The 20,950-nt window shown below is 42.9% G+C and overlaps 1 protein-coding gene across 1 annotated transcript in view; it reads right to left on the reverse strand.

The window, feature by feature from the left end:
- The window catches only part of MTMR7 (myotubularin related protein 7), a 123,928-nt gene that overhangs the window by 27,117 nt on the left and 75,861 nt on the right, over positions 1-20,950 (reverse strand). The window contains exons 5-6 of the mRNA XM_007495622.3: positions 13,167-13,295; positions 11,859-11,993 (exon numbers count right to left, since the gene is read on the reverse strand). Coding sequence (XP_007495684.2) covers positions 11,859-11,993; positions 13,167-13,295 — 264 coding nt within the window. The remainder of the gene's footprint in view (positions 1-11,858; positions 11,994-13,166; positions 13,296-20,950) is intronic.

Raw genomic sequence — 20,950 nt, forward strand, 5'->3', positions numbered from 1 at the left:
CAGGGAGATTCCTGGAGCTCCCTTTTCCTGTACGGTGTGACAGTTTATGTAGTCCCACAAAGCCCACTTACTTCTCTGAGCATGAGTTCAGGCAAGTCTTCCCACGCTCCTCTGAATTAGTCATATTTTGGAATTTTCAGAATTAATTTAAAAATTTTCCAAACAAGGAGATTGATCACCACTTTGTGGTTCTTCAAAGCAGCTAGATTCTATTTCTTTTAACTTAATAGTATTTTCCCTAGTCATCACTGATGATGATGATGATGATGATGATGATAGCTAGCATTTATAGAGCAGGTTAAGATTTGCAATGGGCAGCTAGGTGACAGTAGATAGAATGCCAGGGCTGAAGTCAAGAGGACTCATCTTCCTGTGTGACCCCATGGGCAAGTCACTTCACCCTGTCTGCCTCAGTTTTCTCAACTATAAAATGGGCTAAAGAAGGAAATTGCAAACCACTCCAGTATTTTTGCCAAGAAAACCTCAAATGGGGTCACCAAGAGTCATGAACAAAGAGTTGTTTCATGACTGAAACAACTGAACAACAACAAAATTAAAGTTTGCAAAGCACTTTACAAATCACTCATTCAAACCTCATAACACCCACGAGGGTAGGTGCTATTATTTTCCCCATGTTGCAGGAGAGAAAACAGGCAGAAGTTAAACTACTTGCTCTGGAGTCTGAGGCTGGATTTGAACTATTAGTTGGCCTGCCAGGCTGGTACTCTGTGCACTGTGACTCCTCCTAGCTGCCTCTTGGTAGTGGGTGAGCTCCATTTCCTCCGTGCAATGGAATGAAGCCATATGGCCACACAAACTGGCTCAGCTTCATCAGAAGGGTGAAGGGACCCTTGAGTCCTTTGAGTCATACATGCTCTTTCTTACTTGAAAGCTTCATTCTATTCCCTCTGCCAGGATGGAAGACCTGAAAACCTCCAGTGATTAGAAGGCACCTCCAATGGTTGTCCAAAGTACCTAGAAGAAGGGCTGGTGACATGGAGTAAAAACAAAGCCAAGCCTTAATGGCTTAAAGGGAGATGTGCATGGAAGAGCTGGTGCTGGGAAAAGCCTTCAGCGGAGGGCACGTAGGGACTCATGCAGTCTTTGTTTCGGAATGTCTGAGGGCACCACAATTGTAAACGCTAGAACTTGTTCATGACTTGATATGCAGATCCATCTCATTGCAGTTGGCTGCTGTGTCTTCACTTGACTACCAGGATCCTCAAAGGATCATCTCTTGGAGCCAAAAAATGGAAAAACTCTGCTTTTTGCCCACTCCACAACTTATGTGCCTAAAGCACAAAGCAGCACGATCTACCCCTCCCATCCTCTGAGAGAAGAGAATGGGAGGCCTGCAAGTTACAGCATGACAAAATCAAATGGATTTCATCAACCAATGAAAAGAAAAGCAGACTAAACTGGATGATTACTTGAGGGTCAAGACCTTTCATACTGCACACCAGAAGGTGGCAGTATTTCACCTACCATTGGAAGGATCCCAGTTGAGTAAGATGGTAGTGCCTCAGAGAAGAGCTTCATGGGATTCTAGATCTGGAGCTGGAAAGCATCCAAAGGAACCAACCCCTCATTGTATAGAGGAGGAGACTGAGACATGGGAAGGGCATTGTTTCATCAGTCTAGAGCTGGAAGGACTTCCAGGGACTCTCTAGTCCAACACCTAGCATTTACAGAGGATGAAACTAAAGCTTAAGGAAATGAAGTGACTTGGGCCAACACACACTATATATCTCAAGCTGGAAAATATAAGACCCTGGGAGGTGCAATAGCTATCACTCACAGATTCACTTTCATGTACTAATTTTTCATTGTTTCTCAACTTTTTCCTACTATTTTTAATAGCAGTCTCTTTCTCCCTGTCTCTTCTATCTCCATGTACCACACTATATACTTTATAGACCTGGCTTCATAATTCTTTCCCAACCATGTCTGAATACTTAGGTTTGGCTCTAGAATTAATGGTGTTTTGCATCTCTTCTAAATCATTTGCTTGCTCAGTAGATTTTAGCTTACAATGAGAACAAGTGGAATTCTGTTTTTTTTAATCTATTTTATGTAGTCTCGTTGTCATTGACTTCATATTACTTCTTCAAAAAACAGTCTTTTATCAAATGTCCTCTCTTATGGCAGAAGGAGCATTGCCTAGTCTCTCTAGTTTCTCTCTGCACTGGTTTTGGTTTTGGTTAGCTAGATTTTGTGTAAGTCCTAACCATGTTGAGTTTCTTGATTTCCTCTATCTCTTTTTCTTTTAGATTTTTCTCTGTTGTCTCTAACTTATCTTTTAAGTCTTGCATTTGTTTATGCTGTTCTGTATGGTTATCATGGAGGTAACTAGCAGTTTCGTTCTATCAGACTGACTGTCATATTTAGGAAAATAGTGTTTAAAGAAGTTCCTTAAATGAGGGGTGCAGCCCCTCAAAAACTGTCTCCGTATGTGACTCAAAAACTCCTCACTATTTGCCTCTAGACCCAATATTGATTCTGCCAGTTCTGAAAGACGATCAATGTATGTGGCTGGATGTTCCCCTTTGTTCTGCATGACCGTATCAAATTTAGCTCATGAATTCAGCTTCCAGCAACATTGCTTAATAGCCTGGAGCAAGTCTTCCCTGCATTTCCTTAAGTAGGACATGCTAGTGGGGTTTGCAAAATCTAGATCTTCCCTTTGCTCCTCAGTGGGCCTACTAGTTAAGTTATTATCAGTCCTGGTCTTTTCAAGGAATTGCCTTTGCTCATGGGGGCTAAACAGTTCAGACAGGAGAAACTACATCTTCAAAATCAGGGTCAAAGATCCTAAAAGCACTTTTCAGTTCCTTCTGTGTTTTGAAAGGTTGTTCTATAAATTTTGGGAAACGCCTTTTTAGGGATTCAAGTTCCTGTGATGTAAATTGTCTATGGACTTTAGACTGTAGTACACCAGTTGTACTTGAAAGATTGGTGATCTCTTTTAATGAACAAATCTTTTCTGGTTCACTATCAGACATAGTGTCCTTGTCACCTTCATTTCCCTTGGCATTGACCTTATATTTCTTTGCCTTTCTTTCAGTTTCATTAGGTACACATCTGCCTGTCTGTCCTTAACCTGATCTAGTCCTTTTTCCTTCATAAATTCCTCAAACGAGTTCTTAACAATGTTTTCCAAGTCAGTATCAACCAGTATCTTTTCTGCCTTTTTGGGGATAACAAATCTATAAATCTTTTTCAAAAAGGTTAGAGTCTGTAAGGCTGCCATAAAGATAACATAAATCTGAGCCAAAATTTGCCAGAGTATCGGTTCAGTTTGAAAAGGTAATTGCAGTATAAACACTGTTGTGTTATCAATGTAATCCAGAGAGTCAAATATCATGTGGGTCATTTTGTTATAAAGTATGTTGTAGACCCAGAATCCACAGCTCCACAGATAATCTGCTCAAACATCTTTCTTACTCATCTTTCTAAGGGATTTTGTGGTTCAGTCATTTAGGGGTGCCAATCTGAAATAGATAGTAAATCTGAGGATGTATATTGATTGATTCTGGATAACTAATGGATCAAGGTTGCCTACCCTCCTCCCTATTTGCCTCCCTTTTCCTCCCCTCTCTTCCTTCCCTCTTTAGAAGCCTTTCAGCTTCCCCTTCCCCTTCCTTCAGTTTCACTCAGTGTGAACTATGATGCTTTAGAGAATATACTCTTTTCTCTTCTTTAACTCAAGTAAGGGTTTATTGGGGAAGACAGGAAAGGATGAAGAACAATGTAAGAGGGATGGGGTTTTCCCTATTATATACAGGAAGCCTTGGTTTGGAGGATATTGGGGAAATGGCGATTCTGCCATAACTGTAAACAGAGTCATTCAGAGAGATATGAGAACAATTGTTTGTCTTCTTTCTTCTTCTGTCAATCAGCCAGATAAGTATCAGAGATACAAATTAGCTTCTTCACCACCATCAGCCACACCAGCCAAAGCCTCAGCTTCTTCTCCACCACTCTGTCAGAAGTCGAAGGCTTAGTCCAGCCTCTCAGTGGTTGGCTTAGTTCTAACTGTTTTTACTGGTAATATTCCAAATGGAATGTTCCTTTTGACTGACAGATGATGTCCTTTGCATGCATGTATATTCTCTCTTTTACAGAGGCAAAGGGACTTAACCCAAAATCATATAGGCAGTGAGTAGAAGAGGTGGGATTTTAACCCAGCCAGGTCCTTGGACTCCAGAGCCAAGCCTCTTTTCCTGTCCTCCCAGGCCATGTGATCTGTGGGTTCCTAAGCTCAAGAAGATGGCAAACCACACCAGTATCGCTGCCAGGAAAACCTCCAATGAGGACAAAAAGAATTAGGCTGAAAAAATGACTGAGTGGAGCTCCAGATAGTCATGTGGCAAAAATTAAATTCCCCAACCCAGAGATAGAGTCTGAAAAAAAGAAGGGGCAGTTAGGTGGGAAAGGTTCATGATTTATAGCCAGCCTGGGCATAGCGTGTCAAGATAGTGGACATGGCAGCTTGCCCTGTCCACATACTGGAAACACCAATTTCTCATTCCTCCTCCAACTCCCACATTCCAAGGGTCTATGCTTTGTTGATCCTTCTCCCAGAGGAGGACCAGAACCCCTCCTAGGCTCACAGCATCACCTCACAACTTGTTATGATGAGAAAACCCTGATGGGGAGTCTCTCAGCATGGAGGTAGGCTGCTTCTTGGATAACAGACCCATTCAAGGCAGATCCCTAGCCCAAACCATTCCCATCTGGTAGGACCAGGCAAAATTTGGAAACTCTTCTCCATACCCCAACAAGATGTCATGTTTAGTTTTAGCAACAATTCTCACACAGTTACCTGCAGTGACCTACCCAGGCAGATTTTCCTCAGGCCCAGGGGCAATCTGGGGCACCTCAAGTTCAGAGAGGCATGGGCAAAGTCAAATATAGTAAGAGCAAGGTAACTAGGATGGAGAGGGGCCTGGAGACTACATCCCTTCATGAGGGAAAAGATTCAGGGGAGACACTTTGACTAGGGATCACTTCTGCTTGACTTCTGAGAGCAGAATAAGAAGCAATGGAGGAAAGATGCTGCATGGCTCCCTGATTTGCTGTATATCCCAAAAGAGAATGGGTAGCCTTGCCTAGCAGGGACTCAAGGTCTTCCAGGAGCAGTGAGGTGCCTCCTGCTTGTTGGAGATGTTGGAGTCTGGTCTTTGGTCAATCTGTGAAGTAATCTGTTATGATGCCCATTGTGTAGATGAGAACAGAGCCAGAGGGAGGGCCTCAGAGCACCAGCCCCACTTTTCAGTTATACCACAAAGCTTCTCTCTAGGCCATGTATGCCTGCTTTCTTAGCTATTCACATCTCCACAACAGTCTTGGGCACAGGTTATCATCTGGGACCCACCTCGCTTGGAGGATACACTCAAATCCATCAGAAGACACAGACTTACTACCCAAGATAACAGGGAAAGACACATGTCTTGCCTTCAAGGAAATGCAATCAAATGATAAGAAAGAAGCATGTTTCCTTGGCACACAGGAAACTTTAGTTCAAATCACTCAATTTGATATGTACTTAGTAAGCACCTACTGGGTGTCAGGCCCTGCTGGGGCCTCAAAGACAAAGAATGAGTCAAGCTTTGGTCTCAGCAAGTTTACACTCTGACCAGACCATGTAAGATAAGCTCATGTGCTGTCTCTGGAGTCACAGGGTCTAATACTTGGGAACTGTGTAATTCTGGGCAAGTCCCGAAGCACCTCTGGGCCTCAGTTTCCCTACCTGTGAAAGGAGAAGGTTGGCCTGGATAACCTACAAGAAGTTCCCTCTCAGTGCTTTCTCCAGGATACCTTCAAAGCAGAGGTGGCAGGATCAGCAAGACAAGTCCTAGAGGGGTATTCAAGGGGTCACCCATCTCCACCAAACCTGGACATAAGTTGACCTCAAGACCCTGGAACCCTGCCTAAGCCAACAGTAGAGCACCTCACATCCACCCCTTGAAGTCCTAGGCCTTGGCACAAACCTGCAGGGAAGCCAAGTCTTGGCTTGTTCAAGCCTGTGGTGAGGCCCCAAGCTCCATCATAGGGCAGTCCACAGTGCACTAGGCTGGAGTAAGCCCAGAGGGAGGCTCTGAGCTTCTGCCCAAGCCAGTAGTGAATACCCAAATGCCAGGCTAACCCCAACACAAGACAGTATCTGCCTTGCTGGTGCTAGCCTAAGAGGAGGCCCAGAGCCCTGTCCAAGCCTGTACTGAGGCTCCAAGCTCTGAGTTCTACAAGCTATCAGCAACTGAATTGGCAACGGGAGGTAACTAACTAAGCCCACAGGCCATCATATCTCCTTGGAAGAACTGAAACTTGCAGAAAACCAGAACTAGAACTGATGGTAGCAAGCAGCAAGGAAAAACTGAAGTTTAAGAGAGTTCTCCCTCTACCATGGGAACAGAGTTCACCTTTAAGATAAAAGTAAAAGTGAAGAAGAAAAGGCTGAAAAATGAAACACCTAACCATAGAAAATTTTATGGAGACAAAGAGGCACAGACTAAGTAGGGGACAGTGAGATCAAAGCAGCCACATGAAAAACTTTGAAGAAAAATGGGAGTTGGTCTTGGGCTCTGGAAGAGATCAAAAAGGAATTTAAAAATCAATTAAGAGAGGCAGAACAAAAATAGGGAAAAGAATGAAAGTAATGCAAAAAGAAAATAACAGTTTAAAAAGCAGAATTGACCAAATGGAAAAGGAGGTTCAAAAGCTCTTGAAAGAAAATTATTTTTTAAAAATCAGAATTGGACAAATGGAAGCTAATGACTTCATAAGACATCGAGAAACAATAAAACAAAATCAAAAGAATGAAAAAATAAAAGACAATATGAAATATCTCATTGAAAAAATAAATTACCTAGAAAACAGATCCAGGAGAGGCAATCTAAGAATTACTGGACTACCTGAAAGTCATGATAAAAAAAAATCTTAGGCATCATATTATAAGAAATTACAAAAAAAAAAAAAACTGCCCTGATATTCTTGAATAAGAGGATAAAATAGAAACTGAAAAAAAAATCACTGATCACTTCATGAAATAATATAATTCCCAGGAATATTATAGACAAATTCAAGAGATTCCAAGCCAATGAAAAAATACTACAAGTAGCCAGAAAGAAACAATTCAAATATCATGGAGCCATAGTCAGGATTAAGCAGCTTCTACATTAAAGGACTAAAAAACCTGGAGGCAAAGGAATTAGGTTTATGACTCAGAATCACCTACCCATCAAAATGGACTATATTCTTTCAGTGGTGTAAATGGTCTTTTAATAAAATAGAGATTTCTGAGCATTCCCAGTGAAAAGATCAGACCTAAATAGAAAAGCTGATGTCCAAATACAAAATTCAGGAGAAGCATAAAAATATAAAAATTAAAGAGAAAATTTAAGGGATTCAATAAGGTTGAATTGTTTATATTCCTAAATGGAAAGATACATGGTACATACACAAAAAATTGACCATGTAGTAGGGCATAAAAACTTCACAACCAAATGCAAAAAAAGCAGAGATAATAAATAATAAATTCATATTATGATTTCATAAAACTCAAGGAAAGACAAATTAAAAATTAATTGAAATCTAAAATAATCTAATTCAAAAAAAGGAGTAGGTGAAAGAACAAATTAGAGAAACAAACTATGATTTCATGAAAGAGAATGATAATAAAGAGCCAACATATAAAAATTTATGGACTATAGCCAAAGCAATACTTATGCTTATAGCAATAAAACAGGGGAAAAGGAGATTGATAAATGGGGAATGCAACTAAAAAAATTAGAAAAAGACCAAATTAAATCCCTCCCAATTAAAGACTAAATTAGAAATCCTAAAAGATCGAAGGAGAAATTAATAAAATTGAAAATAAGAGAACTATTAAACCTAATAAATAAGACTGAGTTGTTTTTATAAAAAATAGAGCATTCATTAATTTGATTTTAAAAAGTAAAGCTGAAAATAAAATTATTAGTATCAAAAATGAAAAGAATGAATTTACCACCAAATGAAAAGTAAATGAAAATAATCATTAAGAGCTATTTTCCCTAATTATATCACAATTAGAAATCAATGAATATTTTAAAAAACATAAATTGCTTAGTTGAACCAAAGAGGAAACAGAATACATAAATAATCCCATCTCAGAAAAATAAATTGAACAAACCATCAATGAACTCCCTAAGAAAAAATCTCCAAGCTCAGATGAATTCACTAGTGAATTCTAACATTTAAAGAACAACTAATCCCAATATTATATAAACTATTTGGTAAAATAGACAAAGAAGGGGTCCCACCAAATTCTTTTGATGACACAAATATGGTGTTGATGCCTAAGCCCGAAAGATCGAAAACAGGGAAAGAAAATTATAGACTAATGTCTTTAATATTGATGCAAAAATCTCAAATAAAATACTAACAAAGAGACTATAGCAATAAATCACAAGGATAATTCACTATGACCAGGTGATAGTTATACCAGGAATGCAGGACTGGTTTAGTATTAGGAAAACTATCAGCATAACTAACCATATCAATAATCAAAGTAACAGAAATCACAGGATTATAGTAATAGATGCAGAAAATGCCTTTGACGAAATACAACATTCATTCCTATTAAAAACACTAGAAAGCATAGGAATAGGAATAAATGGGCTTTTCTTTAAAATAATAAGTAGTATCTATCTAAAACCAGCAGTAAGTATCCTCTGCAATGAAGATGAGTTAGAAGCCTTCCCACTAAGATCAGAAGTGAAATAAGGAGGTATTAATCCCGAAATGCCATTAATTTCCTTTCAATAGAGACCCACTATGTGCAGCTGTTGTTCCCACAGGACAGACAGCTTTTGCTCTCTGTCTCTTCATCTTCTATGGGAGTGGGCACCCCCAAAGGTGGGGCCTTGGGGCCCAGACTAGGGCACTGGCAGGCCTAATCCACTCTCAGTTCTGTCTCTCACATAGGAAACATTCCCACATTTTCTTCCCAAAGATGGAGACTTGTACCAGGGCACCCTCCCTCTGGTCAGCTCAGTTCCTCAAGGAGGAGAATCTATAGGGGAGCTCTTTAAATGGACTAAAGTCCAAGCAGCCCCCAGGGGGCAAGTGTGCATACCCAGAGGGGAGAAATGGGGGGGGGAGAGAAAAGGGAGAGGGGAAGGGAGCTGAGAGTGAGGGACAAAGGACAAGAAGGGGGAAAGAGGTAAGAGAGAGAGGGGACATGAAAGAGGAGAAAGAAGAAAGTAAAGGAAGGAAGGGACAAAAGAAGAGAAAGGGAGGGAGAGGGAACAAGGAAGAGAGAGAGAGGGAGAAGAGAGAAGGAAGGAGGGAGACAGAGAGAGATGGAAGGGGGCAGAAAAGGGGAGTAGAGAGGGAAAGAGGGGGGAAGAAAAAGAGGGAAGAGAAGGAAGGAGCTGGGCAGAAAAGGGGGAAAAGAGGGATAGAGAAGGAAGGAGGGGGCAGAGAGATGGAAGGGGGTAGAGGGGGAAGGAGAAGGGCAGGGGGGGCAGAGAGAGAGGTTGGGGAAAGGAACAGAAGGTCAAGGGCATAGTTATTTGGCTCCTTAATGAGCCAGCATCAGAACTGTTATCTATCACTAAGAAGAAATAATCCCACAGCTAAAAATACTCCCCCAATCGGTGCCTCCTGAGGAGCTAAATCTGGGATTGGCCCAGCTCCGGTTGGCCCAGCATTTCCTTGAAGGTTTTCAGAGAGGAGCAACCTTGATGCCTGCCTGGCCCCTTCAGCTAGTTGCTAAGATGTGTTAACTGTACTTGTCCTGAACCAATTCTGACAAAACCCTCCGGACTCCAGGCCTTCTCCCTGGTGCCCAGAGAAGGCTAAAGTAGGCCTTCTCTGTCTCTGTCTATCTTCCTCTTTCCCCAAATCCTCCCCAACAGCCTCGACTCTCTCTCCCAGGGGTGTCTGCTAAGACGAGGCCTATTTTTCTACCCAGGAAGGCGATTTTTCTCTCTAGAGTTTTAAGAAAATCCAGTCAGGGTGCAGGGTTGGGGCAGCAAAGGAGCCTAAGTGGGAAGGGGCAAGGAGACTGCCCCAATTAGGGCATAAAGTTCTGGGTCAGTAGGGGAGGCCCAGGCCAAAGCAGGAGGGGAAGCTGTCCTGCTCTGGGGCTGGGCGACTCCTTCCTCAAGCAGGTCCTCTCTGAAAGGCCTGAGGAGAACTGCAAGCTTCCAGGCTCATGTTGATGCCCCAGAACACCCAGAACTTTGGGCCAGTGCAGAGAGAGTGGGGAAGAAACTGAGGCCTGGAGAGAACCAAGCTTATCAGAGACCAAGCGCAGAGAAGGGAGGGGCAAGAGGGCTCCTGGCCCATTGATGGACCCCTAAGGTAGACAGACAGTGTCAATATCTTATAGGAATCTGGTACTCACTCCCAGAGGATGCAGGTTATGCGTCTCCTGTAGAATCTTTCTTCCTAACTCAGCAGATCGGAGAAGAGCAGACCTGGGAGGGGTGGTGGTCCTTAAGCATCACCTCTCTCATTTTAAAGAGGAACTTGAGGATTAGAAAGAGGAAGGGACTTGCTAAAGGCCACACACTGAACAGGAGTGCCACACTTTAAGCCCAGGTCCTCTTGCCCCAAAGTCAGCCTTTTTTCCCCTTGAGCCAGAGTGGAAAATGTATCTGGTCTGTCCTAACCTCTACCTTCCTTGGGAGACAGCAGACTATTTGCCTTGATTCATAGGGAGAGCTATCCAAGTCAACAGCAATTCAAGCCCCCCTGGCCTTCCTTTTCTTTCTTCCTCACCCCTGCCCTAGGGTCATGGTATATATGTATGGGGGAGACTCAGTTTTTCCTTCCCTCCTCAATCTGGGCTGCCCAGACCCATCAGGCCCAACCATCAGGCACAAAGAACAACAAAGCTGTTCATACCACTTAGATGAGTTGGGCATCACCCACTACAAAGCTTCAGATGAGTTGGAGGACCACCAGGCCCTACCATCTGCAGAGCATCCTAAAGACCTTACCGTCTGCCCTGCTGCTACATCCAGGTCCCAGGTCTGTCCATTTAATTTGCCTGTGAACCCACCTTTCCATCTCCTCTTCCACTCATGTGTGTCTTGTTTCCCTCATTTAAAGAACAGATTATCTAATCTTTTTTCTTTATATTCCCAACATTCGGGACAGTGCTTGGCATTTCATAAATCCTTTGTCATCCTTCCATCTATCCTTTTATCCCACCATCCATCCATTGGACTCTTCTAGCCAAACATGCCTTCTGTGCCTCCTGTGTGCAGAGAGCTATACCTGGGGCCAGGCACACAAAGAAGAGCTTAGAGTCGACTTCCTGGATAATGGCTCTACTCTACCAACTAGAAGATGGTCCCAACCCAGTGATCTGCTGCTGACTCTGCTCCCAGGTGCTTCTGGGAGGAATGTCAAGTTCAGTGTTGGAGGATCCTAGGAACCAAGGTGGAAAGCTGGGAGGCTCTCACTGGCCCTCCTGTTCAACCCTTCATTTTACAAAGAAGGAAACTGAGATCCAGAAAGAGGCAGGGACTTGCTCAAGGTAATAAAGATGAAAAACAGGTCCTGGTCCTTTGAGTACACTCTCCCAGTGCCTCACTGCCTCATGCAGACTTCTTATCAGAAAGCAAGGTCCAACTTCTAGCTCCAACATCGAGCAATGGCCAGCTCCCTTCAGAGAGGATGGTGGCCCTCAGTGTGGGCAGCTGTGGCTACATTTAGGAAGTCATAGGTCCTGAAGTGATGAAGGAGCAGAACTCCAAGCCATTCTCCTGGGGCTGGACCATCTTTGTCCGATGAGCCCCCAAAGGGATGGATGGGCACTGTCCCCCCCTTTCATGAGCCCTTTCATGGATTGCTGTCCTCACCTTAGGCCGGGTGTCCACCACGTACATGAAGTCACTCCCTGGGTTGGCTCTCCTAATGGCCTGCAGCATCTGTTCATCCTCAAGACAGCGGGCACTGAAGCCAGACAGAGGCTGGCTGCTCCGGCAGATGGAGGCCTGGGGGAAGGAATAGAAACTCAAATCACTGAGGCTGGGTTTTGGGCACTGGATGAACCAGATACACATCGTACCTGAGTTGCCTCCTCATGAGCATCAAGGGGAACATCACTGGGAGAAGAATGGGCTCTGAACCAGGAGACTCCTGGGCTCCCATCCAGCATCTGACACACATTTACTGTGCGTCTTTAGGTGAGTTATCTCCTTCTCCTTTCTGATGCACAGAAGAGTACAGCAGCCTGGGAAATAACCCCACTGAGGAGTGCAAAGGGGTCCACCCTCCAAGAGCCTACGTGAGATGAGACTGCCAAGTAATTAAAAGCAAATACTCATCCACCAGGAGGAACGGTCTTCTGAGTGGCCTAAAGAGGCTGCATGTTTGTTCTGAAGGCGCTACCATCTTGGAAAACACACATGGATTCCTCTGCTGGGGCAGCCACTGGAGCAAGTTTAGGGCTCCCTCCAAATCCATCCCATACCTCACGGTTTCATTCAACATTCACTACCAGGGAGTATCAGCTCATCTGAACAGGGGGAATATCCTGTTTGTTCAAATCAGTCAGTGAGCTTTGATTCAGCACTTACTATGTGTGAGGCTCTGTGCGAAAAGCAAAGCAAAACAAAACAAAAAGGCAAAGGACTTGTCCAAAGGCACAAAGCTTGGGAGTGGCAGGGCCAGCTCTTGAACCTGGGGCTCCTGGCTTAAAGTTGAATGTTCTTTCCATTGAGCAGGTCCTTTAGGGCTTGGGACTTTTCTGATCATTTCCACCAATTCAACCCACCCTCCATGGACACCATCTTGGTCACTCTGAAACTCTCCTAAGAACCCAAGAACCCACTGCTTCTCTGGGAAGCCTGAGGAAGACTCTAGGAGAAGGCTCCTGCAACACCACTGGGACCTATTCATGGTCTCCCGGGGACCTGTGAAGAAAGCCCACAGCTCTCAAGTCTTTCATATTGGCCAGGGGCAAATGGAGGGTGGAGAGGTGCATCACCTCAGGTGGGCTACAAGTCACCAGGACACACACCTAAGTCCATCTGGGCCAGGGGTCTGGGTCAGAGCCCAGCTGCTCAACTAGGATTGGGATGACAGAGTCCAGCTCTGAGAGGAAGGAAAGGGGGAACCAGGACACAGCAGAACAAGGAGAAGAAAGCCTGGGACTCAAGACTCACATTGGTGTCTTTACAGTAATAAGACAGGGCAGGAAACCGCCGGCGGCTTCGGAATTTCGAGCTACCCACGATGATATGTGCAGTGGCTGACCTGGGGACATAGACGTCAGTGGGATACGAATCACAGACCTGTCCAACAGAACACAAAGATGACTTTAGGAAATCTACTTGACATCTGTGCGCTGAGACCCAAACATCAGGTCTCGGGATTTCTAAGTCATGGCGGCTGGCGGTGGGTTGGGACAGGAAGAGAGACAGAGACAGAGACTGAGAAACTAAATAAAACCTTGTAGGTCATTTAGTCCAAGACTTTCATTTGACAGATGAAGAAACTGAGGCTCTAAGAGGTTAAGGAACTTGCTGTAGGCCACATAGGTCACACAGCATTACCTGTGAGTTGGCCCTTTGTCCATCTCCAGAGGAAGGGCTAGCAGCAGACAATGGCTTGTTTTCTGGAAGAGTGGCTAGTTTATCCTAGAACCCTTCTTGTTGCTTTGACCCTGGAGTGTAGAGGACTCTGAGCTCATTCTCAAAAGCTGTGCCAGGACAAGGCCAGCTGAGACAGGTCTCTCCAGAATGCCTAGATTCAAAGTCCAGGCAAGGGGATATTTGCATGTCTGTGGTGTGAGAACCAAGCTGGCAATGGATGGCATGCCCCTCACCAAAGTCCTGGACTTCCAGTGAGGATCCCTTTGAGCCACAGCAATATAGGAAGGACTCTGCCAATAATAGCCCATGAAATCAGGGCTTTTTGGAAGTAGAAAATCAAATGTAAGGAAATATTCCTCTCAATGGAAAATGAGAAGCCATGAATTCTGAGTCTCCTCCCCACCTTCCCCACACAGATCATGCTCACTCCAAGTCTTAGGAAATCTTCTCTTTTCCAGCATAGTTCCCAATTGCTTTCCAGATTGGCTGTTCCAGCTCCATCAACACGGCCTTCACATACTTACTTTCCCACATTCCCTTCACCACTTCCCCTTTTGCCATCTTTGCCAGTCAGATTGGTGTGGGTATGGGGTAGAAACAGCATTGTTTTAATAATACTCTTTCTTTGTCCCTAAGTGTCTTCTTTTCTCCTTCCCTCCATCTACTCTCATCTTGCCCATCCCTCAAGGCCCTCCTCCTCCATAAGACCTTTTCAGACAAATCTAGCTTACGGGGAATTTTCTTTCTGGATTTTTCCTTCCCTTAGTTCTGATTTGCAGCTTATTCTCTAGAGTCATTAGGTGTTCATTTCCCCCTCTCATTTCATGGTAAGCTTTTGGGGAGCAGTAACCAGGTCCTACACTCCTTTTACCTCCCATAGGACCAAGCACATGGCAGCTGCTTAAGAATTAGAGTTCCTAGGGGGCAGCTGGGTAGCTCAGTGAATTGAGAGCCAGGCCTAGAGATGGGAGGTCCTAGGCTCAAATCTGGCCTTAGACACTTCCCAGCTGTGTGACCCTGGGCAAGTCACTTGACCCCCATTGCCTAGCCCTTACCACTCTTCTGCCTTGGAGCCAATACACAGTATGGACTCCAGGATGGAAGGTAAGGGTTAAAAAAAAAAAAGAATTAGAGTTCCCTCACTATTAAAAGCAGGACAGCTAAGGGATGCTCCATTTGCTACAGGAGAATTTTACTCCTTCAAAAGGTGGAATAGGGGCAGCTAGGTGGCTCAGTGGGCTTTTAAAAAAGGAAAGAAAAGAAGGAAAAGAAAAGAGAAAAGAGGAACATTTCATCCCAACTAACCAATTCATTAACCAAGACTGACTTTAAACAAAGTGCTCTTCACCCACAGTCCCCCACCTCTGCCAAGAAAAGAGATGCAGTCTCATTCATGCCTGTCCCTCCGAGCCAAGCTTGGTTATTATCTTTGTCACATTCATCCATGGTCATTTGGTCCCTGGCCCTTCCATTTCGATCATTGCACTTATTGATATTATTTTCCTCATTCTTTTTTATTAAATTTTACTTTTTAAAATTACCTGTAGAAAAATATTCATAGCTGCGCTCTTTGTGGTGGCCAAAAATTGGAAAATGAGGGGATGCCCTTCAATTGGGGAATGGCTGAACAAATTGTGGTATATGTTGGTGATGGAATACTATTGTGCTCAAAGGAATAATAAAGTGGAGGAATTCCAGGGAGACTGGAACAACCTCCAGGAAGTGATACAGAGCGAAAGGAGCAGAACCAGGAAAACATTATACACAGAGACTGATACATTGTGGTACAATCGAAGGTGATGGACTTCTCCATTAGTATCAATGCAATTTCCCTGAACAATCTGCAGGGATCTAAAAAAAAAATACTACCCACAAGCAGAGGATAAACTGTGGGAGTAAAAACACCACTGAAAAGCAACTGCTTGACTACAGGGTTGGAGGAGATAAGACTGAGGAGAGACTCTAAATGAACACTATAATGCAAACTCCAACAACAGGGAAATGGGTTCGAGTCAAGAACACATGTGATAACCAGTGGAATCATGCGTCAGCTATGGGAGAGGGAAAGGCGGGGGGGGGGGAAGGGGAGGGGAGGAAAAGAAAACGATCTTTGTTTCCAGTGAATAATGTATGAAAACGACCAAATAAAATAATATTTAAAAAAAATTACCTGTAGAAACAATTTTTGACCATTTTTTTCTGACACTTTGAGGTTTAGATTTTCTCCCTCCCTGAGGTGGAAAATAGGTTGATACCGGTTATATAAGTGCTTTTGTGCAATACATGTTTCCATATTTCCCATGTCAAAACTGAAGACACATATCCTATATACCATAAAAAATTTGTGAAGGATGGAGTGCTTTGATTTGCAAAAATCTCCTCATTCTTTGTACTTCACTTTGCATAAATTTCCTTGAAGACTTCCAATGTGTCTCTGAATTTTTTTATCCATCATCTTTTAGAGTGCAGCCATATTCCACAGCATCTATACCAATATGTTTTGAGCCATTCCCCAATCAATGGGCATCCACTCCATTACTAGTACTTTGTGATGAGCAAAGATGCTCTTCTAAATATCATGGTGTATAAGAGGACTTTATTTTTATCCCTGACCTCTTTGGGGGTATGTATTTAGCTATAAAATATTAGCATCAAAGGATATAGAAAAGTTAGTCCTTTTCTTAACATAGTTCCGACCTGCTTTCCAGAATGGTTGGGTCAATTGATAACTCCATTCACAGGGTGTTAATGAACCTGATAAGTCAAAACTCTCCCACACTGAGTGATCCCAACTTTGTTGTCTTTGCCAAGCTGCTGGGTCTGAGGTAGAACTTTCGAGTTGTTCTGATTTTTATTTCTTTTAACCTTAAAGATTTGGGGCATTCTTTCCTATGGTTATTCAAAGTTTGTCAATGTTCTTTTGAGAATTGTTTGTTCACAATCTTTGTCCATGTTTACATTCTGGAATGGCTCTTGATTGTAAATATTTGGGTTCATCCCCTATATCTTGGATATCATATCCTTACCAAAGATATTTAAGATAAAGATTTTTTTCCCTTAAGGGACGGCTTACCTTCTTATCCTAATTGCATTGATTTTGTTTGTGCATAAACTTTACAATTCCATGTAATCAAAATTAGCTACTAAATCTGTTGTGATTGCCTCTACCCCTTGTTCAGTTAGGAGCTCCCTCTTTAGCTACAGAAGGTAATTGGTCTGGTTCTCTTCTAATATCTTTTTTTTTGGTCTCACCTTTAATATTTCAATTGAGTGTACATTTTGAGATTATTGTGGTATGACATATTTTCCAGTTTTCCCAGCAGTTCTTATCAAATAGGAAGTTTGCCATGAGTAATTTATTTTATTTTTTAAAATGTATTTATTTGATTAATTTAGAATATTTTTTCAATGGTTACATGATCCATGTTCTTTCCCTCTCCTCCTCCCACCTTCCTCCTGTAGCCAATAAGCAATTCCACTGAATTTTACATGTGTCAATCCAGACCTATTTCCATATTATTACTATTTGCAATAGAGTGATTTTTAGAGTCTACACTCCCAATCATATTCACATTGAACCATGTGATCAAGCAGTTGTTTTTCTTCTGAGTTTCCACTCCCACAGTTCTTCCTCTGAATGTGGATAGCTTTCTTTCTCATAAGTCCCTCAGAATTGTCCTGGGTTGCTAGTAGAGAAGTCCATTACATTCGATTGTACCATAGTGTATCAGTTTCTGTGTACAATGTTCTCCTGGTTCTGCTCCTCTCATTCTGCATCAATTCCTGGAGGTCGTTCCAGTTCACATGGAATTCCTTCATTTTATTATTCCTTTGAACACAATAGTATTCCATCACCAACATATACCACAATTTGTTCAGCCATTCCTGAATTGTAGGGCATTCCCTCATTTTCCAATTTTTTTGCCACCACAAAGAGTACAGCTATGAATATTCTTGTATCAGTCTTTTTCCTTATTATCTCTTTGGGGTATAAACCCAGCAGTGCTTTGGCTGGATCAAAGGGCAGACAGTCTTTTATTTTTTTTTTAATTTTACTTAGTCAATTTAGAACATTATTCCTTGGTTACAAGAATTGTATTCTTTCGCTCCTTCCCCTACCCCTACCCTTCCTGTAGCCAACACACAATTTTACTGGGTATTACATGTGTCCTTGATCAGAACCTATTTCCATGTTGTTGATGTTTGCACTAGGATGATCATTTAGAGTCTACATCCCAATCATATCCCCCTCGACCCATGTAATCAAGCAGTTGTTTTTCTTCGATGCTTCTACTCCCACAGTTTTTCCTCAGAATGTGGATAGGGTTCTTTCTCGTAAATCCCCCCAAGTTGTTCAGGATCACTGCATTGCCACTAATGGAGAAGTCCATTACATTCAGAATTATCCTGGGTCACTGCATTACTGCTAGTAGAGAAGTCCATTACATTTGATTGTGCCACAGTGTATCAGTTTCTGTGTACAATGTTCTGGTTCTGATCCTCTCACTCTGCATTACTTCCTGGAGGTTGTTCCAGTCTCCATGGAATTCCTCCACTTTATTATTCCTTTGAGCACAATAGTATCCCATCACCAACATATACCACAATTGGTTCAGCAATTCCCCAATTGAAGGGCATCCCCTCATTTTCCAATTTTTTTGCCACCACAAAGAGCACAGCTATGAATATTCTTGTACAAGTATTTTTCCTTATTATCTCTTTGGGGTACAGACCCAGCAGTGCTATGGCTGGATCAAAGGGCAGACAGTCTTTTATCATCCTTTGGGCATTGTTCCAAATTGCCCTCCAGAATGGTTGGATCAATTCACAACTCCACCAGCAATGCATTAATGTCCCGACTTTGCCACATCCCCTCCAGCATTCATTACTTTCCTTTGCTGTCATGTTGGCCAATCTGCTAAGTTCCACTAGTGATTTATTAAATACTCTTGCTGTAAATTTTTTTTCAAACCCTTAGAATTCTGTCAGACTTCTGCTTAGAATCACTACTGTATATTGGTCCCAAGGCAGAAGAAAGGTAAGGGCTAGGCAATGGGTGTTAAGTGACTTGCCCAGGGTCACACAGCTAGGAAGTGTCCAAGGCCAAATTTGAACCCATAGCCTTCCATCTCCAGGCCTGGTTCTCTTTTCACTGAGCCCCTACAACTTATATACAGAAGGTGGAAACTATGGTAGGTTTCGTGCATGGCCTTGCATGAATAACCCGGGGAAAAAAAGTGAAGAATAAACTGGGCCTTGGGAGTAGAGATAGCCTGTTAACTGGCTCTTCAGGGGTGTGGGGAATCTGCACAGAGCATACTTTTAGATTTAATCTATATTATTAATATTCTGTCCATCACCTTTTCAAGTCTAGACAATCCAAAAAGCAACCAAGTTCTGGTTTCTGATTCCTGAGGTATAAATGTTCCTGTTGAACACTGAACACTTGGCTCTTAGGTGCTGATGTGAGCTGGGCTCCAACAGAGCTCTGCTTGGGAGGAAATGAAAAAGAGCCAAAAGGCTGTGAGTTATTTTTAAGGTTTATTGGAGCCTGATTGGCTGGGATGCTATCAGAGCAGAAGAGATGGTGAAGCTGGTCAACTCTTTTTTTCCTTTTTACTCAATATCTCAGCCAAGGAAAGTGACCTTTGGCCTGGAGAGGGCGGGACAGAAGATCTTCTGTGGAGGGCCTCAGTTATGTAGGATTGACCTTTTATTTTTATTTTTATATTTTCTTTGTTGCCTTAGAGAGATAGGGCTGTTTTTGGCAAGGTCTTGGCAGATTGGGACATGAGATGGAACTGAAGCAAGATTAACATATAGTCAAACTTTGGTCCAAAAGACTAACTTTAGCAGAATAAGATGAAAGGCAGCTGGTTATACATTAATTCATCTAAAAAAGATCTGAGAGTTCTAGCGGGACACGCATTAGTATCAGCGTCATTGTAATGCTAGCTGCCATGTCTAGAGTACTTTAGGGCAGCTAGGTGGTACACTGGATAGAACACCAGGTCTTAACCCTGTGGGTGTCAGTTTCCTCATCTGTAAAATGAGCAAACTATTCCAGAATCCTTTTCAAGAAAACCCCCAGAAGGGATCACAAAGAGTCAGGCATGACTGAAAAAACCTGAAAAACAGATAAAGCCCTTTCTCATTGGGTCCTTACAACCACTCTGGGAGGTTGGTGCCACTGTTCTTCTCATTTTATATATGAGAAAACTAAGGCAGAGAGACATCAGAAGACTTGCCCAGGGTAACTCAGCTAGTAAGGGCCTGCGGCAAGATTCAAAGCCAATGTTCTATCTACCCACCTCTTACTACTGGACACATATCCCAAAGAGGTCAAAGTGGGGAATTAGTACCTCAATACTCCAGGATATTTAAAGCAGCATCTTTACGGTAAGAAATAGCTGAAAATAAGGTGTGTGCCCTTTGGTTGGGGAATGGTTGAGATTGCGGTGGGTGAAGGAAATGACTGTCGTGTCACAAGGAATGATGACTGAGGAATTCCATGAAACACAACAAGCCTTTTCTGAATGGAGAAAGATCAAGGAAAGTCCATGGGCTTGCATATATGTCATATGCGAATCAGTGGAAGGAACTGGCAATGATTTTCCTCAAGAGGAAAACAAAATCCTCAGGGTGTTGTGAATTTTAGATTTACTCCACCCTGCTTAGTCTAGCAATCAGGAATGTATACACCCCTACTTAAGGATTAAGTGTTGAGAAGGATGGCCTATGACAGACATGTGCTAGCAAATGACAAATCAGAAACAACTGACAGACCCCCTGGGCTGTCCTAAGTCAAGCTTAAGCTACCATTGGTACATATGAGACGCAGGAAGTGATATAAAAAAACACTCTATATATTTCATGTCACTTCCTCTCTCTGGGCATTTTCGTGGAGAGGTGGCTCTGGTCTTTCTGGCAGTGGTGTGGCTCATGGCAGCATTTTGGCATTTTGGCCTGGGTCAGGTGAGGTGTCTTTCCTGAGCTCTCTCAGAGTTTAGACTGATTCCTTTTTTTACCCTTTACTTTTCCTAAGACACCATCCTCCTAGGAGGCCCTTCATCTCAGAGGAGGCCTCATGGCTGGAAGGTCTCTGAACTCCCCTTGGCTCAGGCTAGGCCAGAGAAATCTTATACCCTTCCCCCACCTCTCTTCTTCTTAATTCCTTCCCTCTATATTAATTAAACCACCATAAAATTCCCAAACTGACTTGAGTATTTTTATTGGGATTTAGAAATTAAAGTCCTGGTGACCAATTATATTTATATTTAGTCTCAACCCTAAATTTACCCCTTACAATGTGCAGGGGCACAGGAGAACCATTTTCCAGTGTTAGGTCTGTGAGA

The sequence above is a fragment of the Monodelphis domestica genome, chromosome 6 (assembly GCF_027887165.1).
Source record: "Monodelphis domestica isolate mMonDom1 chromosome 6, mMonDom1.pri, whole genome shotgun sequence".
Classification (NCBI taxonomy): Eukaryota; Metazoa; Chordata; class Mammalia; order Didelphimorphia; family Didelphidae; genus Monodelphis; species Monodelphis domestica.